General features: G+C 36.5%; 1 protein-coding gene across 1 annotated transcript in view; it reads left to right on the top strand.

The window, feature by feature from the left end:
- Positions 1-24,720, top strand: part of LOC109035059 (uncharacterized) — a 44,280-nt gene extending 19,560 nt beyond the window's left edge. The window contains exons 3-8 of the mRNA XM_019048533.2: positions 4,839-4,973; positions 8,202-8,438; positions 14,265-14,597; positions 15,171-15,281; positions 16,455-16,609; positions 17,787-24,720. Coding sequence (XP_018904078.2) covers positions 4,839-4,973; positions 8,202-8,438; positions 14,265-14,597; positions 15,171-15,281; positions 16,455-16,609; positions 17,787-18,548 — 1,733 coding nt within the window. The 3' untranslated portion in view covers positions 18,549-24,720. The remainder of the gene's footprint in view (positions 1-4,838; positions 4,974-8,201; positions 8,439-14,264; positions 14,598-15,170; positions 15,282-16,454; positions 16,610-17,786) is intronic.
- Positions 24,721-27,223: the final 2,503 nt, after the last annotated feature.

Raw genomic sequence — 27,223 nt, 5'->3', positions numbered from 1 at the left:
ATTTGGAAAAATGTTGAACTAAGGATTTAGCAGTAAAAAAATCAGGATTTCCCAAAATGAAACTAGAAATGATGAAATTTCAACTTTTTTTTCTTTTTTTTCTTGGAGGATGAGAATACTTCCTCTCTACCCTAAGGGAGCGAGAAAGTAAAAAACTAGACACCCTGTATCGGTGGGCAAGTATGGTCGCGGTGTTTGGAATATTTGGATTGCATTTTGCAAAAAAAGGAACCAAGAGCTTTCCAATGTCGCTAAGATTGTGCTACTTGTTTCATGTTGCAAATAAAAACTGATAATCTAAACGGGTTTTATCTCTACCCCCGATAAACTATGGATTCAAGACGAAAATTACCTTTGTGAATTTACTTTTTTGCACGATTTCAGTAATTTTTTTTGAAGAATGTTAGTTGCACAATCCTAGCAACACCTGAATTCTCTTGGTTCCTTTTTGCAAAATGCAATCCATTTGTAATCCGTCAGCTAACGTAGCTGACAATGAGAGGTACCGTCCGTTATATCGATGTTGGTGCTCGTTGGAATAACCACGAACGCATAATCGATATCCATCGTTGGTTAGCGTTTGAATGCAACTAAATCGCGGGGCTTCCGAGCACTTCGCTAACTTTCTTGCGTGTTGCCATGATCCGACTCGACCGGTCTTTGCGAAAAGTTTACTTATACCCTCATCGGCCAGCTCTTTAGTACGTCGTGAATTATTTCTTTTGGAAATCATATTTTTCCCGTCGTCAGTAACTTATGATGAGTAAAGGAATAAAGTTTTAGCGTTGAATGGGCACGAATCTGCATTTTTATTCCGGATTTTTTGTTTTCGTGAAAATGGAAAAAATTTGAAAGCCCCAGGAATAAGAGGGTGACAATTTTTTTTCCTTCTTCAAAATTTTCGTTTTTACGACGTCCTAGCTGTAAAAAAGTTCACTATTTTGGATAGTTGTTTTGGTATAGTCTTTAGGGAAAACTGGTCATAAATTGAAACGTTAGGTGCAGAAAGAACACCTCTTGGTAGCGTTGTTATAGAATTTCAATTTTTAGATTGTTAGGAAGGAACATTGGGTGAATTTTCTCACTTTTATCGTTTAGAACATTGTAAAATTACCAAGGATAGGATATAAAAGGTTTAATGAATTCTACACGTTTACTTTGATCCTATTGGATGAAACATAGGCAGAGAATGAAGCCTATTTCCATTTTAATCTTCCGTCGTATTCTTACGGCGCAACGATACAACTATTTGAACTCTCCGGAATGCGTGAGGTATCACGCCGCATTTGAAGGCGTTTTCAAATTAGCCAAGTTCCGATACCTGGAATATCGTTTTGCATAGTTCATATTCTTTTGTTTTATTCCGAACCACTTGTTTATTTTTAATCCTCGTATAAAAACCAACCATTTGCTAATTACAATTCTAGCCGGATCGCACTTCAGCTATGCATTCACCACTGCAAAGATGTCAAAGGAAGTCGATAAGCCCAGCGTGCATGGAGCCTATTTCCATTGTAATTTTCCGTCATATTCTTACGGCGCAATGATACAACTATTTGAACTCTCCGGAATGCGTGAGGTATCACGCCGCATTTGAAGGCGTTTTGAAATCAGCCAAGTTCCGATACCCGGATTATCGTTTTGCATAGTTCATATTCTTTTGATATATTCCATACTACCTTTTTTTTTTTTTTAATCGTCGTATAGAAAGCACACAGTTGCTAAGTACAATTCTAGCCGGATCGCACTTCAGCTATGCATTCACCACTGCAAAAATGACAAAGGAAGTCGATAAGCCCAGCATGCATGGAGCCTCTTTCCATTGTAATTTTCCGTCATATTCTTACGGCGCAATGATACAACTATTTGAACTCTCCGGAATGCGTGAAGTATCACGCCGCATTTGAAGGCGTTTTCAAAATAGCCAATAAGTTCCGTTATCGGAATAATCGTTTTGCATAGTTCATATTATTTTGTTTCCATTTATAACCACTTGTTTAATTAAAAATCTCCTATAAAAATTACCCATTTGCTATATACAATTCTAGCTGAAGCGCACTTAAGCGCGTTCATGACTGCAAAAATGTTAACGAAAATCGAAAAGGCCAGCGTGCATGAAGCCTATTTCAATTTTAATCTTCCGTCGCATTTGTAAGGCGCAATGATACAACTATTTGAACTCTCCGGAATGCGTGAGGTATCACGCCGCATTCGAAGGCGTTTTCAAATCAGCCAAGTTCCGATACCCGGATTATCGTTTTGCATAGTTCATATTCTTTTGTTTTATTCCGAACCACTTGTTTATTTTTAATCCTCGTATAAAAACCACCCATTTGCTGAATACAATTCTAGCTGGAGCGCACTTCAGCTATGCATTCACCACTGCAAAAATGACAAAGGAAATCGACAAGCCCAGCGTGCATGCAGGCCCGCCACAAGGGGGGCGGGGGATACTGGGTCCCTGGTTCCGGGGCCCGGGCCCTGGAGGGGCCCGTGCCACTGGTGACAAACCAATACGAATTCACATGTAACCCTTGTCTCGTAAGGAAAAGTGAAAAATTTACCCTAAAAATATCGCAAAAGGTGAATAAATTTTCAAAAACACGCTGAGGCACTCTAGAATTTTTCTTACTTCTTTAAAGATATCTATCTTAGATAAGGGGGGCTGAACCCCTCTAGAATTTAAAATAGTATCATCTGCCATCCCATCCCCCCCCCCCCCCGAAAAAAATTTCCAGGTGTTTTGAATGCAACAATCCGAAAGTATTTTGTGCTAAAAGTGAAAAAAAAAGGCCTATTATTCTGTAGAAACTGATGAAAAATTCCGTCGTGGGAGCTTCACAATGCGTCCAAGTGGACTTAAAATTTTAAAAATTTCCCGGGGGAGGCCTACGGACCCCCTCTGTGCTGGGAGCCCAGGCCTTAAAACTAGTACCAGGGCCGAGATAAGATGTGGCGGGCCTGGCAGAGACTCTAGGATATTGCAACCGAGAGGTTGACTCTCTGCATTCAGTGCTTCAACTTCGGTAAACAATGAGGGTAGTCGGTTGAATGTGGGAGAAGGCTTGGAAATTTCTTCACCCCTGCTGGCTAATTATTGAAATTGATAGACAAAGGGAAAAACAGAAAAGACAGAGGGACAACGGAACGATGCCATTGGTGGAAGCAGGTGATGGTAATAGACAATGGAGGCACGTAGTGGGTTAGCTACGACGACCCACGAGAGACCCTGTAGTTAGTTCATAATTGTCTCCCTTAGTCTATGACAACCAGCTATTTCAACCAGTAGAATTGCTCCATTTTCTCTTTTGAATATTTTTCTATAGCATAGTCTATCAATTTCAATGCTCAGCCCACTGGAAAGGTAATAATCAAGGAATAATTCCTCAAATCAAATTATTGTAAATTAACAATAATCATAGGTTACCTATGAACTCGCCGAAATCGTTCCGAATTGGACGATCGAAAATTGATAAAGTTTACTTTTTTCCGTAAAAAATAAGAGCGTGATTTATTTATTTCGTGTCACGCAAGGCAGCTGTATGTGGCACTTTCCACTTGCTTGCGTGCTTGCGTATCAAAACAACAAATAGATCTGACAGTTGGAAGTCGGCGAAAGGAGTACCATTTCACACAATGGAGCAGTATATCCCGCTCACCCCTTTTCGTGCGCGCGCTGCTGTCTCCTCGGAAACGTCGACAATTTTTATGTAATGAGTGCTCTCTAATATTCGCTGTTTCTTACGAAAAATATCAGAAACATTTTGCCAGGCTTGAATGCTTTGAAATTTGATGAAAACGCCCCGTTTAAGAAATTTGATCTTGACGGTTTCCTTGGTACCTCAATATTATTTAGACGGGGCCTAAAACTTAACGTCCTAATAGCACCACAACCATGACAACTTTTCTCCTTCGAAAGGTCGAGCAGTAAAATACTTCCCAACCGCCCCTTCTCCTACAGAATTGACCGGAAAAAGTGACACTTGAATGGACTAGAGGGACTATTGTGTTTTTTAGAATAGATGAATTAACAGTGGGCATGCCTCATAATTCAATTAAATGCATCATCTTAAATCATACATATATTGCGCTCTCAAATGGAGTTAAGGGGAAAAATTGACGTGCGATTTTTATTTATTTTACAAAATGGTCACTAGTTTTTTAAAATTTCTCAGGAAACACCCAGATTAAACAGTTTTTAAGTAATATTCATCAAATCATACTATACTATACAATATAAAATCAGACGTGTAACGCGTATCGCATAACGCCCAAGCGATTCGGGGAGTACAAGTGCGAAGCGGTTAGGGGGCGTACTCCCTATTCATTTTCACAGTAATGTCAATCGCGGAAACTTTGACAAACCTTAGAGTCAGCGCAGAGTTTCCACATGGCCGGGTAACGTGGGAAAAAAAGGGAAAGAATTTCCCAAAATTCTCGGATAATGTAGGGAAATGTCTGTGAATTATACGTATGAGACTTATTGACTTTTATCTCTCCTTTTTTTTTTTTTCTTTCAAGGGTTTTTATTTTCTTCTTTTTTCTACGAACGTTCAAGCGGATTTATTTTGGAAAATTCTTCATCAAAATTAGTTTTAGTGGTTTCCTTTTTCTTCTTACGTATGCCAATATGAAGAAAAAATGAGGACCTCTAGGTTAATACTGCAATCTTATTGAAACTAGGTAAAATTCATGTACATGTTGGCGATATTGATTCAGAAAGTTCAGGACTTAGGAAAATTTGGGAAAGTCGAACAATATAACTCAAAGTTTGAAGGCTCCCTTGCATGCATTGCAAGTTTAATTCTAACACATTTTTTTGATTTCTCTATGTTTAGACTGCAATGATCTTGTAACTGAAGGGGACTTCCTCGGGCACGCAACAGAGATGCGCCTATCGACGTATCTCTATGTAGAGGGCTACACAAGAATAACTGCCTTTAATATCTCCTTTCAAGAAATGAAGTGGAATCGTAAGTATAGTTTACTCATTGGTAAACATTGTTTAGATGTTGCACAGTGCCTAATGGTAACAGAGGCTTTGAAAGAGTAGATAGATATCCATATTCTTAATTATGAAAATAAGGAACTTATTCAAGTTTTCAAGTAGAGAGGGAGAGAAACGTCACAACCAACCGGAAAGAGGGGAAAACCCTTGGAAAAATTCAATTAAGTTTGTTAATTTGTTTAATTACCCTATAGTATGCATTGCCTGAAACATTACTGGCATTATATATTTTTTCAGTGAAAAAGGACGACGGACCGGTCTTATGGGAAAAGTGGGCCCGGTTAAATCGGCTGGCGTTTTGATATGTTGTAGGTCTTCACCCACTGATCAAAAGTGTCAATGGGCATGTCTCCCTATCTCGAAGTTTTACCCCCCATTTTGGGGGTCAAAGTTGCCAATTCGGCGTATAATTGGCAGTTTTTACACCCGGGTTTATTGGTCGCCTATGAGATTCTTTGATGGTTTCTTGAGTCTTTTGTATCCTCTGAATAGGCTAGAGACCATCCGAACTCAAAAACTGACAATTTTGCCTTATGGGGAAGGGGGGGGGGGGTGTTCACGCCACCGATTTCAGAGTCGGCGAGCCGCATTAAACCGATTCTTTCGCCATGTTTTGGAGAATTTTTTATGCAAATGATTGCGACTGCATCTTGAAAGGTCGACTAAGATGCAGCTCAGAATATACCCCCGGGCGGTAGGGAGGGGGGGAGGGTGCGACCGAACTCGAGCAGCGTAACTGGCTTGCGCGGGTCGGGTCAAACCGATGCTTCTATTATGTTTTAGAGAACTTTTTTGCAAATGACTCAGGCTGCTTCTTGAAAGGTCTACTAAGATACAGCTCAAAATATACCTCCCCTCCCCCCCCCCCCCGGGGGGAGGCGAAAATTGGGCCGAAAAGCCGACCGAACACGGGCAGGAAAGTTGCCCGAGCTTGATTGTTGATCGGTTGATGAGTTGATTGGTTGATGAGATTGAGTTGATCGGTTTGATGCAACTCTCGCGAGTTGCATCAAAGTAGTAGAGTGACACTTTTTAACGTGGCTAGGACGATTAAAACTTCATACCATTTAACGCATCATTCAATTTTCAGCATATCCTGATGCATTTCAGAATCTCGACGAGGGGAGGGGTTATTTGCTTTTGAAAAGAAAAAAAATTAAAAAGAAGAAGTACATGACCGTGTTTTTTTCTTAGATTTTCTGATTACGTAAAAAAATCTCAGCGAGCTCGCCTCACTTTCTGCACTGAGAGCTTCCAGGATTTGATACATTACTTATGGAGCTCCAGTAGAAAGAATGAAAAACCCAGAACTCGTCAAATACCTTCAGAACTGATTGCATTGCATATATTGCCTTTTTGCAAATGCTTTGCTTTCTTCCTTGCCTTTCTTGACATTCTACAAAACTGTTTAATGCTCGATAATAATGTGCGATTTCATTTAAAAAATCACCTAGATAAGATATTTCTGAAATCAACCGACGTTATATAGTCTCAGCCGTAGGAATCATCTGCACCATTAGCTTTCGCCCATAGAAATATTGGGCTCAGTCGGAAATGCGTGTCAGCTAAAACGACCCTCGGAATTATGTATGAGTGATGGTGGTGGTAAAAAATGCCACTATACTAGTGTCAGTGCCACACTGACCTATGCTGAGAGATCCTTTTCCAAAGGAGGGCGCGGGTTGAGAAGCCTCCTTTCTCATACAGCATATTCCGTGCTCCATCTCAGTCGACACTTCGAAATGCAGTCTGTTTCATTGGGATAGAAAAAACACTCCAAAACATGACAAAATCATCGGTTTGATGCAACTCGCGAGAGCTAGTTTCGCTGCCCGAGTTCGGTCGGCTTTTCGGCCCAGTTTTCGGTATATTTTGAGCTGCATCTTAGTAGACCTTTCAAGAAGCAGCCTGAGTCATTTGCAAAAAAGTTCTCTAAAACATAATTGAAGCATCGGTTTGACCCGACCCGCGCAAGCCAGTTACGCTGCTCGAGTTCGGTCGCACCCCTCCCCCCCTCCCTACCGCCCGGGGGTATATTCTGAGCTGCATCTTAGTCGACCTTTCAAGATGCAGCCTGAGTCATTTGCAAAAAAGTTCTCTAAAACATAATAGAAGCATCGGTTTGACCCGACCCGCGCAAGCCAGTTACGCTGCTCGAGTTCGGTCGCACCCCCCCCCCCCCTCCCTACCGCCCGGGGGTATATTCTGAGCTGCATTTTAGTCGACCTTTCAAGATGCAGCCTGAGTCATTTGCAAAAAAGTTCTCTAAAACATAATAGAAGCATCGGTTTGACCCGACCCGCGCAAGCCAGTTACGCTGCTCGAGTTCGGTCGCACCCTCCCCCCCTCCCTACCGCCCGGGGATATATTCTGAGCTGCATCTTAGTCGACCTTTCAAGATGCAGTCGCAATCATTTGCATAAAAAATTCTCCAAAACATGGCGAAAGAATCGGTTTAATGCGGCTCGCCGACTCTGAAATCGGTGGCGTGAACACCCCCCCCCCCCTTCCCCATAAGGCAAAATTGTCAGTTTTTGAGTTCGGATGGTCTCTAGCCTATTCAGAGGATACAAAAGACTCAAGAAACCATCAAAGAATCTCATAGGCGACCAATAAACCCGGGTGTAAAAACTGCCAATTATACGCCGAATTGGCAACTTTGACCCCCAAAATGGGGGGTAAAACTTCGAGATAGGGAGACATGCCCATTGACACTTTTGATCAGTGGGTGAAGACCTACAACATATCAAAACGCCAGCCGATTTAACCGGGCCCACTTTTCCCATAAGACCGGTCCGTCGTCCTTTGACAGTTTTCTTGATGGATGCTAGAAATAATTATTTTTGCTTGGATAAGCACATATTTTTTTCCTTAAGCTAAAGTAGGAATTCAAGATTTTGCAAAATATTAATATACCTTATCGGAAGAATTACATTAAAGCTAACAATTAGCAGTCTATTCAGGAGAGGTGTGCGCTTGATCAGAGCCCAATCAATTCATATCTTTATTTTTATTTCATTTTTTTTACTTACATACTTTATTTTGGTACCTTGTAGTTGAAAGTTTTTAAACTCTTTTTTTCACAAGAAGTGCTCAAAGCCTTGTTGTTGCAGTGTGGTCACACAAATTACATCTTTTCTTTTTGTGGCAAGCAGTTAATGTTGTACTTAACATAAAACCTGCTTATTTTCAGGTTTGAAAATGTGGTTTAAACCTATTTCAAATGAATCGAATGCATCAATGTGCCGTGAATTTAGCTTGTCAAAGAAAGTGGAGTTGAATAATACATTATTTTTTGACTGCCTATGGTCCATGGAACGATACGAGGGCACCTCTTATCAATTTCGCTATGCTGCCTTCCTAGATGAAGCCTCTGATTTCCCTTTTGCTGCTAAATATGTTTTCCAAGTACCCTTAGCTGAAAGAATTGGTAAGTTGTTCTCATCTTTTACATTTGTATATAATAGGAGTACTCAAATGTTAGAGTCTAAACAATCAATTATAAAAAATTGATTCAGTGGTCAAAACTACTTCTGTCAAGAGTCAATATCAAAACCAGTTGATTTTACTTTTCACTCGGGTTTTGAACAAATTATCGATCAATTTTTTTCTCTACTATTTGCTTTTTGTTCAGTTGTCATTTATTTGCACGCAAACAAAGCTACTATTCAGTAAAATAGAAAAAAGTGAAGAATATTTTAAACATTTTCTGAATTGCTTTGACAGAATTAGTTCTGGCAAATGATTAAAGATATTTCAGGTGTTTATTATAAGATTTATTCGACCATCAAAGTCAGCAGTATTGCATTTTTGCAGTGTATTCTTGGAAGTATAAACCTTTTTATGCGATTAAATTTCTCATACCACTGATAATGGAGATGACACTGCGGTATTAGGGCGCATTCAGGTGTAGAGAGTTCAAGAGTCAATTTTACAAGAGGTTGCTGAACAAATATGACAGCTTTAGAGTTTTAAGTACTCCAAGCTGTGAAAAATTACCCAACAAGAAACAAGGTACAGAAAATGTTGCAGGAACCATCAATAGTGCTCTGTTTCATGAAGCGTTCCATGCGATGTACTTGGGGAATTGAACATTACTAAATGTAAACGTAGACATACCGAGTGACAGTAATATGAAGATGGTCATTTTGTGTTTCTAACGCACCTTTCCCATCTTCCCTTTTTTTGCCCGTACTTTTTTTGGTTATGCACAGCAGAAAGAATCATGCCAAGCTTTTTGATCGTGGTGCTTTACTTGTTAAGTATTTTGCCAGGACAAACACTCGGAGAGGTTAGCTGCTTGGCTCCTCCCTCCATCATTGTGCTCTAGATGTGTAATGATTAATTTTGTTCAGTGTGGGGCTTTCTATTCTGCTATCTGTTTAATAACGCTTAGCATAATTATTTTTTCACCAACGTATTTGTGAGATTTTTGCAAATTGATTCAACAGCTGGGTATTGAGTTGGATATGGTTTGGATATCTTTGACTTCTGTCTGTTTTGCATTTTTGTTCTTTGGAAGTGTCTTTTTTAAAATTTATGGGTCTTCTTTTTTTTTATTCAAAAAGTAAAAACTGGAATTGCTTTTTTCGTGAGGGGTTTTCGTCGCACATAGAATGAACTGAAGATTTGAGGACTAAATTAGCCGAGGTATCGGATGAGATTGTGCCTAGCAGATGATGGCAACTTGGTTTTTCTTTAAGGTGACCCATCTCATCCTGACTTTAGTTTCAACTATTCTATGTACATTTCTTGTAAATTTATATGTGCTGGGATTGAGAATTCTCAAAATTTTTAGGATTTAGGTATTCAGACCAATCATCTGAAGCAAGTTGAGTTTCCTAGCACCCCATGTTTAAATTAAAATGGTGGCTCCTTATACCACCCTTGCTCGTGAAAAACCCGCCCCTCTAAGCTGTAGCACTTAAGCAAGTTGAACAGAACAAAGTTGCTATTCCTTCCTTTGTAATAAAGCTCATACATATACCATGCATTTTGACCATGGAAAGTGAAAAGATGGTATGCTCCTCTGATACAAACCACCCAAAGTCGAGTAAACGCTCAGAAACGTTAGTTTTCTTCATTCTTTGTAGAAAGTTTGAAACCGGGTCAAAAATCTGCCGTATTCAATTATTATTGGTCCCACTCTTCTCTAGCAACTGAAAGGCATGCTCCAATTCTGCAATATTCGATTTTTATTGGTCCGCTCTTCCGGCTGGGCTTCCCCGCCAAGGCTGAAATGAAACCAACGCGACTGAGCGTTCCATCGATTTTGAACGCTTTAATAGGGGAAGAGCATATCTGTGTTTCACTTACCTCAAATCTTGACCATCCTCCCCCATTGTGAAGTTTTCCCCAGTACACGATGGTGCCGTTGGTTTTTGTAAAATCAACTTCAAGAAAACTTTGCACCGTTGATGCTTTAAAAATGAGCACCATTGGCATAAAGGCAAGTACTCAGGTGCTTTTACTTGTGCTTTTGAATCTTTTTCATGTTGAGAGAAAACAATCTAACAAAAACACTGCACCCTCTTTGTTTGTTGAGCTCACCCTAAGAATTTTGCGAAAGCCCAGTTCTAACACTTTGTATAATGCAAGTAGGAAAATGAAAATGTGTAGTTTTAGTCAATAATTTTCTATATTTCTGGCATTTTTACTGTAGCTCTCTACCGTTCTGTTCTATCTATATAATTTTTGTTTCAAAAAATACTTATCCTCCTTAATTCTTCATTTCTTTTCTACGTAGTTCAAAATTGATCTGTGTCTACGTTTTAATGAAGAAAAAAATTGGTTAATGGTTTATTTTATACCTGTAGAAGATCAGGGAAAAAGGAAAGAGAAGTGAAGCCGTAGAGATGTAGAAGCAAGGTGGAGTATCAGAGACAAATGATGAAATAAATGAAAAGAAAAAATGAATTAATCGTTTGAGTAATGTAAATGATAGTGAATTGTCAGTGAAAAGCTAGGTTGGCAGGTTTGACACAGGTTGGATGACATTACAACCTATGTTTAAAAGTTCAGTTTCAGCCTAGTGTAAGAAATATAGAAACTGTAATATGATGATCTCATTAATTTTTAAACATTCGCTTAAAGTTGGTTTGAAAGTCAGGAATTGGGATTTTGCAAATTAGTGGATAGTCCAAATTCAAGTTTATGATATTCTTTGATTAGATATGTGATTAATGTATTACTTAGTTGCTCTTTTTGTCCATATTCATTGAAACTGATAAGTTTTTGTATGTTAAAGTCTATAGTCACAGATTTTTTTTTAATTTAACCTTATTATCTCATCCAAGGATCAAAATGAAACAACTCCGTTTTCAAGGGAAAAACTTTAAAAATGCGCAAGTCAAAATTTTAGCCCCCACTTTATTTTCGAGGAAAAATAAATTCAAGTGAAATTTTTCTTCGAAGGTTAATTTTCTCTTCAAAGCAATGAAAAATTGTGTAAATTCTTTATATTTTACAGGAAGTATCTCTGAAATGAAAAAAATGATAAACATGTAGGAATTTACAACATCGTCAATTGATTTATTGATTGTGAATCTAGGAAGGTCTGTATTTTAGTTTGAACAATGGAAACTTCCCATCACAGTATCATTATGTGGGAAAAGTTAATAATTTTCAGTCTGTGAATCTCCTTTGGCTACCTAAAAATATCCTTGAAAAATATCATACAATAACGAAACTTGGGATTCCTCCTTAAAAGTAAAGTAAGAGAGGAAATTTTGGAAAACCTACACCAATGTGGGATTTTTTTTTCGTTTCACAATTCACAAGTCTTCTCTAAGTTTAGCCATTTTTACAGCATCATGTCACCCTTAATAGGTTTTTGCTCAGCTCACATCACACTTTTTGTACATTTAATGTTATTGCTCCGTCATCTGTGGAGATGTGTCTGTACAATCTACTGATTTAAGTTTTAAGGATTTTTTTGCACTTTTCTTCCGTAAACGGTGTTTTGAATGTCTCACTCAGTGTTTTCTGTAAACGTGATTTAATGTTATTTGAAATTTTCCAGCATTGACAAAACAAAGGTGTTAGTGGTATATTTATCGTAGAATCTTCTTCCATATTTCAATGGAACAAATTGAATTTCACAACACAACATCAATGTTTCTTTCTAACGCACCTTCAAGCCACAGATATCGCCTGCTAGCTCACTGCACAACTGTGTCTTGAAAAATTGACTCTATGGTCAACTTGACTTGTATAGTCTTGTGTTTTGGATTATGTCAATTGTGTTTAGAGTCGTTATTCTTCCGTCTCTTTCGTTAAAATTTTGTCTTGTGTGCTTGAAGTTTGTTTTTGACTATACACTCTGTTTTCAGTCGTCTCGAATGTATATCTTTTTAATGTTTTAGACACTACCTAAGAATCTTTCAGTCGATTACTTTAATTTTTTTTAGGTTATAATTCACTTTTGCTTCTACAATCTGAACTATTAGTTGAGTCCATTTTAGTCAGGAAGTCATCTTTAAAAAGTATTTCATTTTACCTGTGATGACTGCAAAGATTGTATTAAAGAAATTTCTGCCCTTCAAAACACTGTCTTGCTGTAAAAAGCATTAATAATAAATGAAGTGAGAAATCCTGACCAGGGTAGAAGTATCATAGTTTGTGAGATACATATGATTATTTGCTGTTAGTCCAAAATAATCACTTTGTCTCTTAAAAATGTACTCTTTGAGACAATTTTGTCATTGTCTGTAGTTTGAATGATGGAAGCAAAAGTGGATAACGACACTATGATCTTACTTAACTTTCTGTTTCATATTAAATTTGTCAGATTTTATTGATAGCATGTAAATTTAATGTGTTGAGTTTCTCTCTCCTCTCTTACTATCTCTCTCTTCTATCACTGACTTAGAGACATTTTTCATATTTTTCATCAGTGTTGCTGTTCGATTCTGCATAAAAATTGGAATAAATGTCATGTCACATTTGAAAAGTACAGTTTCCAAAATATCATGAAGAAATTAAATTAAAAAAACTAGGCTATTCTCTGCAAGTGTAGCCTACTATGAGAATGGTTGTGTAACAGACTGGCAGAAAAAATTTAATGTTGCCTCTGAGATGCTGCTGTCGTACATTAAAAAACAGCTTTCATGTGTTCAATCAGGTGTACAAATAAAAGAATTCAGTGGGTAGGTAGCGGCGGTTACAGAACAGATCACTAGACAAGTCAAAATTCACACATACTGTTTTACTGCTTGGCTATAAGTTCATGGTTTTTCTCACTAAAAACTACCTCACATCACCAAAAGCCGCCTTTATTATTACAAATTTATGAGGAAAACTCCAGGAAAAAATCTTTGGGTTTACTCTTTGTAAGACAGAAGGAGGAACAGATGTGACTTGCTACACATGATAGGACACAGAGGAAAAATTCTGTCGCCTGTCTATTTCAATCAATTCCATTTTGGGCCAGTACTTATTGGAAAAGTGAATCATCCCTTGAGAGGCGGAGAAGTGTCTACGATATATAGTGGAACATACCCACTAAAGATACCATCGTAAATGAAACGTGATTATTCATGTCAAGCATTTTGTCATGCATCATATTAATAAAAGAGAATTCAGAGAAATCTTTCCAAGTCTTTGACCAAATGAAAATCGTAAATTTCGTCTTTTGACTTTTTCCTCTGTAGTGTGCTGAATTCCAAAAAAATCAAAAATTAAATCAGAACTTAAAGAAAAATCTAGCTAACAAGGCTCTAATTTGCATTATTTATCTCTATAATCTGAACAATATCTGATAGATTATGGTGATGATTTAAAAAATATTTCCTATCATGTCAGGTCGATATTTTGGCTCAATGAGTCGGGAGCAGTTCTAGTTAACAGTTCCTTATGTGAGGAACCTTCATCAAAACAGCCTATCCCATTAATGGTCCTCATAAATTTCACTTCGAAGCAAGGAAGGCTCTTCGAAGATATTTGTCAAGAAGTAGCACAGATGATTTGCTCACTTTTTTCTGTTTGATCAAAGGGAGGTGTTCCTCAAAACTCGTTTCTAGTACAGGAATAATCACAGAACATCTGAATCTGTGCATTGTGCAGCAATCCTGAAGAGTAATAAATAGTTAATAGTTAATGTAGAAAGTTTTCTCAATTCTCATTAAACAGAAAATTTTGCCCATTACTCAGAGGAATTACTAGTTACTCGGACTCTATCATTAATGAATGTTTTTATCATACTCTGTGGTTCCTTTTTTAAATGTATTCATACTTATTTTATTCCTCTATGATCTAGATATCGAGCGAACGAATGCCACAGAATGGGAAGTCTTCATGTACCTCGATATCAGTGCTCTTCCTCTTGTGACGTTACATGTTCAAGAAGCACCCAGTCATTTAAAAATCAAGAGCTACATCATTGACGTGCATCGCAATTGGGGTAGCAGTTCATGGACTGCTTCTTCTTTCACCATTCCTGCCACAGATGTAAAGAACGGTGAAATTGTCCTCCAGTATAATGCTCGTTACAAACCTGGCATCTATCACTTCACTGTTTCATTGAATCATGGTCGATGTGGGGAACACCTCAAAAAGTGCTTTGTATCGACATCTCCGAAATTTTTCGTCGGTGAGAAAATTGAAGATATTTTCTAATGTTTTTGTTATCCTCACCACAGAGAGGGAGGGGGAGAGAGAGAGAGAGAGAGAGAGAGAGAGCATGCCAATAATTGTAACTAGCCAAAATTCCTGTTCGAATCCGGGGGAACAAATTTTTTTGCTTCTTCTTTTTCATTTACCCTCTTGTTGATTTCCTAAAAAAATTTCATGTCAAGTACCGTCAAAACTATGATGAGATGGATTAAGAATAAAAGAAGTCCATTCATAATGAAAGTCTTGACTTCAATTGGGGGTCCATGAGTTAATTTCTAAATGCCTTTGGTTGTTGGCGCACATACACATTATTGTAAGCGGGAACCATTTTAGTCATGAGGCTGTGAGGAAAATTGGAAGTATAACTGTGAAGAAAGTTGGCATTATGACTGTAAGGAAAAAACTTTGGATCGCAGTAAATGGTCGCCATTTCGGATCTCTTTGCACCTCTGCGCGTAGCCTTCCTACAAAGACTTATTGATCCCTTTAAACTTTTAGTACCTTACACTTCAGAAGTATCGTTGTGATCATCAAAGCTTGTTTGTTTCAGTTTCATCAAACCCTAATCCACCCCTTCTGATCGCTATTGTTGGAGTTGTGGTCCTAATTCCAATTCTAGTCACCATATTTTTACTCTGGAGAAAACAAATCCATCCCGAAGGTATGTACATTTTGCTTTGTGTTCTGAAGTTATTAATTGTAAGTAAGTAAGCTCTTGGAGCTAAAGCAACTTGCATCTGCTGTTGTTCCTCCTGAAGTTGGACCGTACTCCTGAACTAAATCTCATGATACTCATCTAATTTTTTCCGCAAGGCTCAATGGCAGCCTGATCAGCCAATAGGAGTTCCATCAACAACCATGGCAGATGCTACCAAGCTCGGATTTTCTGAGTACAGCCATGCCCTCACTGAGTTGGACACAGTGTACCATGATCCTCTGTAGTTGGGATAAAAAAAAAGAACTAAAGAAAAAAAAAACCCTAGATTTAGGAAAACTAGAAAATTCAAGTAATGACATTCAATCTTTTGTATTTTGCTGTTCATCCTACTCCACAGATTTTTCCCCCAGAAGTTTTAGGAACATTCAATTCTCGCATCAAATGTCGCAGGTTTTGGAGTATTGTGAAATTGTGTTTTCAGCAAGTCCTCAAAATAAGCAATTTTTTTCCTGACAATATCAGAAGGAAGGGCTCAGAATTTTTTTTTCCACTTTTTGTGGAATGCTGGGAAAAATTCTTCAAGTTTTTCTAACAAGGCATGGAGATAATTTGAATTTTTCTATTTTTTTTCCAAGTAGATATTCAACAAAGCACTAAAATTTTGTTCATAAAGTAGAGATATGTATGAGGAAAAATTGAACGCTCCAAATGTTCTCTATTTCTTCAAAAATGACCTGTTATCCGAAGATATTGCATTTTCTGTATCCTTATAAAAGAATTGTTTGCAGTTATGCCAAAATAAGAATAAAAAAAATAAAAGAATAAGAAATGAAAGGGATGATGTTGGAAAATTAATAGGTGCATTATATTTTTAAACGAAAGTTTGTCATTGGCTAAGATTTAATGATAAATTTTATTTCTAGGTTTAGCCAACATTAAATTTTCTCAGGGTGTCAGTTAGTGCTATACATTTAATGATGGCTATACCTCGTAAAAAAATTCCTCATATTTTTAATAGTGCCTCTATATAACTCGGTATATTCTATTAATTAAATTATTAATATATCATAATATTAATGATGATACCTTGAAACAGTGAAGAGGGAACGACTTTGAGATGGATATGGAATGTCATAAGCTACATATTCTGTAATGTTCTTCTTTTTTTATTTGCAGTTCTTGAGAAAGCGCCTCCACGAATGCTTATAGTTTACAATGGGAACTATGCAGGCCATGTTCGAGTTATCAAAGAATTCGCACGATATTTGAATGATGTTTGTGGCATCGATGCACTTTTAGATTATTACTGTGTACCTGAGTCTTCATCTAAGGTTTGTTCCTTACTTGATGTGTCCTTAATATTGTCTTCAAATTGTTAGGGGTCCATTCAGAGATGCAAATATCTTTGTCAAATGAAATTTCACAATGGAATTTTTCAAAATCTCTGCTATGGGCTTAGGCTAAGAAACAATACAATTTTATTTTTTAAATTTTGAAGCAAAAATCATCAGTGAAGTTTCAAATTTTCCAAACAAATTATTGAATAATTGTTGCAGTTTGCATATCGACGCTGTAAGTTAGCAATCACAAAACTTGGTTCGCGACATTGCAGACTCCCTGTCATACCTTATTTTTTAAAAGAAAAAATACTCAGCGGCAATTCTTTAAAACTGCCGTAATTTTTCTTCTCTGTGCGAAGAAAATTCTGCAAAAATTTCAAGGAATGATGTCAATTTGTTCTCCTTTAAAAAAATAACATAGAAGCGAAGATTTTCAGACACCTCAAATGAGATATATGATTGCAGACTTACCCTGCCGAATGTCGATAAGCAGCCCCTGAAAAATTGTTGAAATTCCATGGAAAATGAAATTTTTCTTTTCAGTCAAATGAAATTTTTTTTTGTATCATTTGGTCTAGTTGATAAAATGAAAAAAAAAAATAAAAAAAAAAAATCAAAATCTCCCCTTGAAAAAAAATCAAATAAGGCAGAATTTATGGCAGTACTCAATCTCAATTGGATCTTATTAATCGCAATTCAATGTGTCCATTAAACTTTAGAAGATATGGCACGCAAATCGGTAGTTGTGTTCTACAGTGGCAATTAGCCTATTTGAATCCGTCAAAACATTATCCCTATAGAGAATTATTGATTCGTTTTGAGAGGTGTGGCGGTGAGAAAATATATTGGAATAGAACCACTTGCAACTGCACACAATGGAACATACATTATCTCGACAGGAAGATGGAAGATGGAAGATTATACTTATTTGCCAACTTTCAGTTGCCAAGTTGCCGCATTTTTTCGACTATGGGTCATGTTATCATATTGATCATGACACGTATATTTGTGTTTCATGAGTGCGACAATCAAACCTCTTCTATAGTTACTCAAATTTTCTGTCCTTTAAAATTAGTCCTTTAACCTCCCTTCAGGCGATTATATGTCCAATCATTACAATTTGAACTAAATTTATCATTGCATCTGATGGTTGTTTTATGTATTTCAGGATCCTGCAAAGTGGTATGCTGAAACATTCAATACAGTGGACTACGTAGCTGTATTTGCCTCCCCACCACAATCTTACGCTCAGTGTGTTCAAAAATATGTCAGCCTCTATCCCGATATGGAAGCTGTAGCCTTAAATTTGCTCAGACGCCGGCTGGCCCAGATTCCATGCCTTACCCGATTCCTCTCAGTGGTTTTGCCATATTGTTTACCCTCTACTTTAGGAGCAGAAGCTAAAGATTTTACCAGGTTCATGCTATTTTCTGACCTAGATAAAATGTTAACATATATTCGCGAAAACCGTATACCAATTTTCCCTCTTAAAGTCGAAGGAGGAGTGAACGATCTAGAAACAAAAGGAGCTCAATTATTAGAAACTGTAAAAAGTGTTCAAAAGGAGTTAGAAAATTGTGAAATACTGAAACGAAACGGAAGTAAATTCGAACGTAGGAAAAGTGACGGCAGTAAAGCAACAAAGAATGATTTCAGTGAAATCGTCCATGAAATGGACCGAAGCAAGTGCACAAGTAGTATTGATAGTTCGCCGGAGGATAATGATTTCACTATTTGTAAAGATGACGATAGTACTCTGAGATCAAGAAAACTGACTCTTTGTTCAGAGCTCGATTTTTCTCCAACACTGGAGAATTTGGATTTACTCCAAAATGGCACATCTCCTGTAAAAGATGATGCTGATAATGATATTCACCACTCTAGAAGTAATTCAGATTTAAATATAGAGCATTTAAATTTATTAGGTTAATCCTCTACTGTACGGAAAGGGCATCAAATGCTGAGCCAAGCGCTACCTCCAGTGGTGTGACAAGCATCATGTTACAGAATCTTGTTTCAATACTGCATGATGTATGCTTGAATCGTGAAAAAATCACGTCTGTTTTAAGGAAGATTGTAAGATGAATTGTTGGGATGAGATCGATTGCTCTGTATCATGATGTACGTCAACCAAACACAAAGGAAATAGTATGTAGGACTTTAGCCTCCTGGCTAGATTAGGTATGACTTAACATTCGTCAGTAGCGCAATCTTTTTGCCCCTTGAGGATGTTATCTGTGCATGTATTGCACATTGACATGCATTTTGTCAGATCTGTGATATACTTTTTGATTGTACAGTTGGTTTGGGTGTTTTTTTAATAAGTCCTTAAGTCATGATTCCCAAGATAAAATGAAAACGCACCGTTATCTAATAACAAGCAAGATCCAAATGCAACTATAAACCAAAGTGAGAAAAACAAAATACGAGATTTACAAGTCTCTCCTTGCATTCATTATTAAAGCACTTTAATCTTGATGTAATTTTAAGAGCCAGATGTATGTACTTATTTATTTTTTTTACAAGCTCTAACTTTAATTCAAGACTGCTCATGGAATAACAATATGTTATGTTTGACTGTCAATTAAATTGACAGCAGTGATTTTTATTAGACCCAGGACTTGTGATCATGAGAAACGATTTCAGTAGTGTAAAGGAAAATTAATTTTATCTTATGATAGTTTTTTTGAGTTTTGATAAGTCTTTTAAATAATGTGCTCTTTGTGAGCAGTCTTTAATTTATTTTCTATTAATCCTTCTCATTTCATTTTGTCATTATCAAATTTATGAAGTTAGAATTAGAAGCGAATTTTATTTAGTCTTCAGTGGAAAGAAACTTTTCTTGTAAGGCTTGTTCTAACTTAGAAATACTGAATTCCTGTCCAGCCATTCAGCCTGATTGTAATCGGTGAAGTGAAATCGGTGTTTTTTGGTCAACATGGACATTGTCACCTAGACAAAGCCAGATAATTACCCAGTTCATGGATCGTTCTTGTTTACCTACAAAAAACAGAAACCTACCATTTTATTTTTGTGTTACAGCACTATTTGGAAAATCAGATATAAAATCTTTACCTGATCCACAAGTAAAGTCCGCTTTATGTATTAAAAATGTTAAAGCTCAAGTTTTTAAAAACATTGTACGTACAAGCTTCAGGGAATTTAAACAACTTTTTTGTATTCAAGGAATATTTGCGGTAAATCCATTCAATTGTGATACGTTTCTCTTGAGAAAATAGGAAAAGCGAGAATAGGTAATCGTCGTAAAAACAGTGAAATTTGCATTATTTATGCAAATGGTTTTCCAAAGTTTTTGCAGAATTTATTTTGTCTCTAATCAGCAAGATACTTTCAAAAATTTTATGTAAGAAAATGGCTGGATCAAAATTACATAATTTTTTAATCTTTCAAGTTTCACAAGGAAGTGTGCTTCTCTCAATTTTCAGGATATATTCTCCTGGTGTCTTTTTTAGCCGTGTACCCAGTGTATCTCAAAAATTCTTGTACTTATCTTTTCCTGATGGAGCATTTTTTTCACAGGCCTAAGTAGCTTTAAAGAGTAACATCATTTTATACGTATTTCCTTCCTAGGTTTTATTTAGTTGGCAGTAAATTTTCTTTTTTTTTCGCTCTTTTTGTCAAATGTGGATGAAAATGAGAAGAAAGGATGTAGATTATTTGTTACTTCATTTTTTATGGTCGTGACGTCAATACACTGATAGCGCCATCAAATAGAAACAAAACTGGCTCTCTTCCTTCCTGTTGTTGCCAAAGCAGGAAGTAGAATGTTACACCAAGTACATTAACTTATTTTTCCTAGTAAATGTAGCTCATCGTCATTCTAATGTATCACAATCGGTCTGTTGCATGCAAGTGATACAGCCAAATGTCTAGACATTTTACAGTTAATGTCGCACAAAAATTACATTGGACACATCATGAAAGTCTATAATCGATTCCTCAGCCCACTCTACATAGTTTGTAATACGCATTTTCAAATTTACTGAGTCCTCGGAAAGTTTTTTTTTTTTTTTTTTTTCTTGTACGCAAAAAAGTAGATATCATACTTTTTTTATGTGCCCATCGTGATTATCATGCAATTTTTTCAGTGCACAGTTTATTTATCTTGTTGTATCTCTTGCATGCAACAGACCCAATGTAGGTGTAAGCAAGCTTTCGGTCGACAGGCATAGTGGAAAGTAGAAATGTGAGTGCCAGGACTGTTTGGCTCAGTATGGCACTATTTCAATAGAAGAAAGCTGAGCTTTCAGTTCTAACTCAACTGCTCTAGTCAATTATGTTTAATACATCAGATAGGTGACTAAAAATTCAAATCGGTGTAGGAGTGGTTATTACCTTCCATAGTCAGGGTGTCTACAAGTCCAGAATTTCCGGAAAATCCGGAAATAGTACTGATTTTCAAAGGACGGTCCAGAAGTACTGAAAAAGTGCGGATATTTCGCAACAAGGTCCGGAATTTTTTCAATTTCTTGTCATTTTTGTCGCAATTGAAGCAAGAAATTCAAATTTTTTAAATTTTTCGAACTTTTTCAAATGGAGGTACTAAAAAAGTACTGAATTTTTCTGTTGAGGAAGGTACTGACTTTTTGGAAATGTACTGAAAAAGTACCATAAAAGTACTGATTTTTGGGCCGCCTGTTTTAGTAGACACCCTAGTAGACACCCTTTAGTAGGATTTTCTCTTTCCACTCTGTGTAATTTTTTCAGAATCCGTAATCATCGCATGTTGCCCAAAATAGTTTTACTTTTACTTCATTTTTCACAATCATATGTATGTAGTTTACGAAATCAAAATCTCCAATGACTTATACCTGTTTATTTTTTGTAAAACATTAGCTTTATTGTCTCTCTTTAATTTATTTTATTTTCATATTTCTTCCCTATTATTTTCTTCTTTTTTTCGCCATCAACTTTTTTATCACGTTACTTGAAGTCATGAATAGTTTTGAAGATTTTAAAATTGCAGAAAATGTTTCAATTAAAAAAAGTCTAACACCCTCTCCCCCGTCCCTCTTCCTCCAAGCAAAAATGACAAACAGGAAAAGAACGCAGATAAACTAAAAAGAGACTTCAAAGTTGTTTTTGTTTATATTCCTGAATTTTTCATTTTGCCATTCAATAGAAAATTTTTTATACCATAGCTTTCTCAGTAATACTCACTCTAATAATTTTTTCTCTCCTCTTTCACTTCATCAAATCTTAATGGAACTGATTTAATTTCCACCGCTAATGTGAACCTAATTGTTATGTATTACAAGGTGAGCATTTTAGTGGTATGTAGCTTTAATCAAATAACTATTCAATGCCTACCGTATATTTTTTATCAACTTAATCCTGCCATAATTTTATGCTGCTTTTCCCCCCCTTGCTTCTTTTTCCAATGCATCTTATTAGGGAGATATTGTTAAATGCAGTTTGGAGTCACATTTTTATAATTTTTAATTTTATTTTTTGTTTTTAAATTTATTATTTGTGTGGTTAATATTTTTCAAATTTTACTATTCTGGTGCAAACAAATGTACTTAATGGTCTAACTTTTAGGGCCCTTTTCTGTTATCAACTGTATGTGTATGTTTATTGCACTTTAATCTGGAGATGGTAAAGAAAGAGAGTTTGTCGAGAAGAACTTGGAATTCAAATGTATTTTGCACTGCAATTCCTTGGGATCTAGTAAATCATTAGTTATCGTTCATTATTTACGGCAGCGTCAACACCTACCTATCAAGTGAAATATCAAGTAAAATTGAACAATTTTCACATTTTGCACCCAGTCATTTATTTTTTAAGCTATAATCTGTGGTTCTCTAAAACTTTCTGCCACTTATTTTGTTCATCTAATTTTCGTTTCTGAAGATGTTATGTCATTGACAAAATTTTGAATTTTTTCAAAGCGACTAGTGACTTCTCATTTCACAGTGTCTTAAAAGTTGCGTCTAGTTTATGAGTAGGTAGGTTTCAGGTTATTTTAGAGAAATTCAGTCATGCAGGATTACATTAGGATTTATTAAGTTTTTTTTTCTTATTCTTCATGCTCACTTCCGTAATGATAGGTAGTGTAGTGTGTCATGCTAAACACCTGAATTTTCTCAGTCATCCAGTTGTATATATATTCTTTCACATATATCTAATTCAGAGCATGAAGGTGATCATTTAAAGTTACGTTTCGAAAGTATTATTCATTCTGAGTAATATTATTTAGTTTTGTGCGTTTAGTTTGTAAATATCAGTTCAGGCTTTAAAGTTGAGCTTTACTTAGAATTTGTAGCACTCTCTTGAACACATAAAAAAATTGTAAAGTTCCTTGTTTCCAGAAATGCAATAGATCAGTGAAAGACTCCCAGAGGAAACTAGAAAAAGTGCTGTAATTCTATCATTTCCTCACAACCTTTTCCTCGACTGCACTGCGTATTGTTAATTATGGTGGAATAGTTTTTATCATGAAGGTTCTACCTGTCAATCAAGGAATTGCCTCAAAAAGATTAGAGTTTTTCCCCACAGATTTTCACCAGCACTTACATTAAAGTGAATTTCCATCCAGTACTAGAAAAAAAGTACATCCAGTGTATTTGGTGCATTTGTATAGGAGATCTATTGCCCATAGTACTCTAACGAATCATACGTTCATTGTTTTGTAAATGCTCTTTTGAGATAGATTCCCTCTTGCATAACGATCTCCAACTTTGACTCACCTTCATGAACTGGGTCTTTAATTATTTTCTCACAAGTTTCAAACTTTTTTCCTTTGGAAGAGTCCAAAAAAAGGGAAGGAATAACTAAGCAAGAAAAACATGGAGCTTAGTTTTTGTGAAAAAATAGCAATCAAAGACACTTTCCTGGATCGTAAGATAACTGTAAGTAAGGGTTTGAGAACTATTGATAGCTAAATTTTCACCGATTTGGAAAATCAGGGGAAAACAATGCAACAGCTCTTTTGCCTGCGGTGTATTTTTCAAGTTTGAAAACTTCATATCTTTGGGTCTGATAATCATTGCAAACTTTTTTCTACATCTTGATTCTTTACTAATTGTTTTAAGTATGAAAATCACTCAATTTTTTTTCTAAATTGTTAGTTACATTTCTTCGGCTCACAACTACAGATGCAAATTGATTTTTTGAGTATTGAGAGTCAACACTGCCTCTTTTTTTGTCACTGTAGCTACTTCAAGTTGCGGAACAAGTTCCAAGTTTCGTGTGTGCAGAAACATTTTTTAAAAACTTCTATTTACGCGTGACAAACAATAGCATAAATTTCCCTCTGAAATGCATAAAATCAGTTGGTTCTCTTCAATATTTATTTTCCAGCGGTACTCCCAGCTTCAGCACGAAACTGAGAAAAATACTGAAATACGGCAGAAGAGGTCTTAAGGATAGGGAATATCGCCTTAGAGTGGTGGTATCAGGAATCTTCTATTTTCTCTTCCCAGAAATGTCAAAATTGTTCTACTCCATTAAATATGATTTTTATGGATTAAACTTCATCAAAGTAATTCAGGGATAAAATTTGCTTGATTGTTCCTTCCCTTTCCTGGGCTGAAAACTGGATACTTCACTGTGATCCGCCTTAAGTGTGGGGCACTGAGATAGGTATTATGTCCATATTTATGTCTTCTCTTTATAATTTTCGTTTGGTGATTTGTGTGCAATTGATAACATTGGAATCATCCATTTTATGAATTAAATTCATGTCTGTTGCTTTTTCTAAATTTTGTACAGTTATGAAATTGCTTAGTTGCCTTTTTCGTTTGATGGATTTTCCCTCTCTTTTTTACCTTGGACTTTTTATACCTATCTTGATATGTATTAAAACTGTTGATGTTTTTTATCTCTTTAAGTGCTTAAATAATCCAATGTTTGTAAGTGTTGTTGTTTGAATTCATTCATTTTAATGTTATCTAGGCGCCATCGAAGCATGTAGGTTATGTTGATTATTTTTATAGACATATTGTTAAATTGGTTAACATGGAATCCTCAAATTGTACTTATTTTGGCTTTTTGACCGGTTTTAATTTTTTTTAAAAATTTTTTAGTGCAAAAACTTCCTTTTTTCCATCAATAAATTAAGGTTATTTAAAACTCTAAAATTTGAGTTCTGATCATTTCCTCTTTTGGTTCGCCCAGTTACCCTGATTTTCACAGAGGATACAATGAATACATATCGACGGTGTAAGTCGGCAATCACATAACTCGTTTGCGGTGTCTGAAAATCTCCGCCTCTGTGTTAATTTCTTAAAGGAGAGCAAATCGACATCATTCCTTGAAGTTTATGCAGATTTTTCTGCGCATGGAGAAGAAAAATCATGGCAGTTTTGAAGAATTGCCGTTGAGTAGTTTTCCGTTTAAAAAATAAAGTATGACAGGAAGTCTGCGACATCACAAACCGAGTTATGTGATTGCCGACTTACACCGTCGATATGTACTTGGTTAGTTAAAATATTTAATTTACATTTTATTTATTTTTCTTTTCTTCCAATACCAAATCGCACAGTGGAATGAATAAGGATGGTAAAGATATTTTCTCTTTTAAAAAATCTCATGAGAGTAGGTACTCTCTTAATGTACAACAAGAGTCAACGGAATAAAAAACAAGAGCATGAAGAAAATTATAAAAAGGAAAATGAGATAGGACCTAATTAATAAGTAACAGTACAAGTTCAAATATCAAAAGGTTCCTGCTTATAGCTGATAAAGAATTAAAATACAAAAAAATCTGTAATAAACATTATGGAATGGCTTAAGTGGTTGAAATCGTGATATTGCCAAACTGCAAAAGTATGTCATGGAAAAGTCATGTGCCAAAATTCTATCTCCTGATAGGTTGCAAGGAATATTACTGAACTACATGACGAAAGAAGGAAAATTACACTCACTTCAGAATTAGATTACTTTGAACTTGAAATGCGTATTTTGTTCCTGACAGGCTTAAGTGAACATACTTAGCCTGTCATCGGATTCCCAGTATTTTATACAGTAACATTTTCTACGGATTTTCATGATGTTGTGCAGTGTCCTTTGCAGTGTGTTCCATTTGTTCCAAAACTTTGAAATCACAAGTTGAAAAACGCTGCGCGCGTTTGAATGATCGCGCTGAACAATGCGGTCGGCGCGGGGCGCATGTAAGCGCCTGCAAGACTGCATGAATACTTCATGCATTGCGCGTACCTACTCCACGGTGCGGTTAGTGCCTGCAAGACCGCATGGATACTTCACGCATTGCGCGTAAGCCAATGTGCGCACTGCGCGCCTCCATCGTCGTGTTACCTCATTTTCCGTCTTGTGTAGTTCACATTTCCAATGTGTAAACAACGTGAAACAGCTGAACTGTTTGCTCAACGTTCAGTTTGCGTTCGACTCAAGTTTCTCATATGAACAGGGATTTTGAATTGCATCGGAAAACGTAGAATCTTGGTTAGTTTTACTTTCAATAATTTCCGTTGTATAAATAGACCGCGTTTAGCAGAAAGGAACCGAGCCACATCAGATATTGTAGAATTTAACTGGGCAATTTAATTTTTTACAAGAGAACGTTTGTGCAGATTCTTTTGAAAATTTTAAGCAATTTGCTTCGTACCATGCAGAAGATTTACTGAAATTTGCAAAAAAAATCCGCACAACCATTTTCATGTAAGAAATTAAATTGCCCAGTTAAATTTGCGATAGCTGATGTGGCTTGGTTCATTCCTGCTTAACGTGATCCATTAGTTCCTGTAAATTTTCAGTCTTGTCAAAATTATTTATATCATATGGAATCGGTGCATCTTTTCAAGTGATCACTGTGTTACTCGTGAGCAATTTTTAAGTTTGGTTTAAAAATCAGGATCCCTGTAATCTATATGGACTTTTTTGTGTAGGTACCTTTGTTGGTACCTATATAACAAGGCATTCAACAGCGTTCATTACAACAAGGATCTTGTTCAATAATCGTTGTTTGAATTTACTGGGAGCACAAATAAGGCGACTGAAATATATATATATATATATCTTTCAACCCTCACATTTATCTCGCTCCACAAACTTTTGGCCGAACCGGTAAACAATGTTTTGAGGTCTATTTGAAGTTAGCATTTACGCAGAGTGCGTCAACTGAGATGAATTTCTGGCGAAGATCAGCCGGAATCTCGAGGAGGGATCACGTAAGGAAGGAAAGAGTCCGTGAGATCATGAACGCCGAGCAGAACATCGTGCATAAAATTATGACCAAACAGCTTGTCTTGTATGGTCATGTTCAACGAATGGCGGATGATAGGTTTCCTAAGAAGGTACTAGTTTGGGTTCCTCCTGGGAGGAGACGCAGGGGACGTCCTGCAAAATCGTGGATAGGTGGCATTCAAGATGAAATCACAAGATGCCATTTACCAGATAACCTCTGGATCGATAGGCAAGCATGGCGATTAGGTATCGCAGAGCTCCCGGGTGCGCTGTAGAGCGACTCGAATGTATGTATTACCTTATTTTGCCGCACAAGCAACAAATTCGCCGGGGAGCACAAATTATCTATTCAAGAAATACAACTTTTCTCGCTCTACAAATTTTGATAGGCGGATCAAAATGCACAAACCTATCGGTAGATTTTGTTCATTTGACCCT

This window comes from Bemisia tabaci, chromosome 3 (assembly GCF_918797505.1).
Source record: "Bemisia tabaci chromosome 3, PGI_BMITA_v3".
Classification (NCBI taxonomy): Eukaryota; Metazoa; Arthropoda; class Insecta; order Hemiptera; family Aleyrodidae; genus Bemisia; species Bemisia tabaci.
The sequence above is the reverse complement of the archived record's forward strand: the minus strand, read 5'-3'. Positions and strand labels throughout refer to the sequence as shown.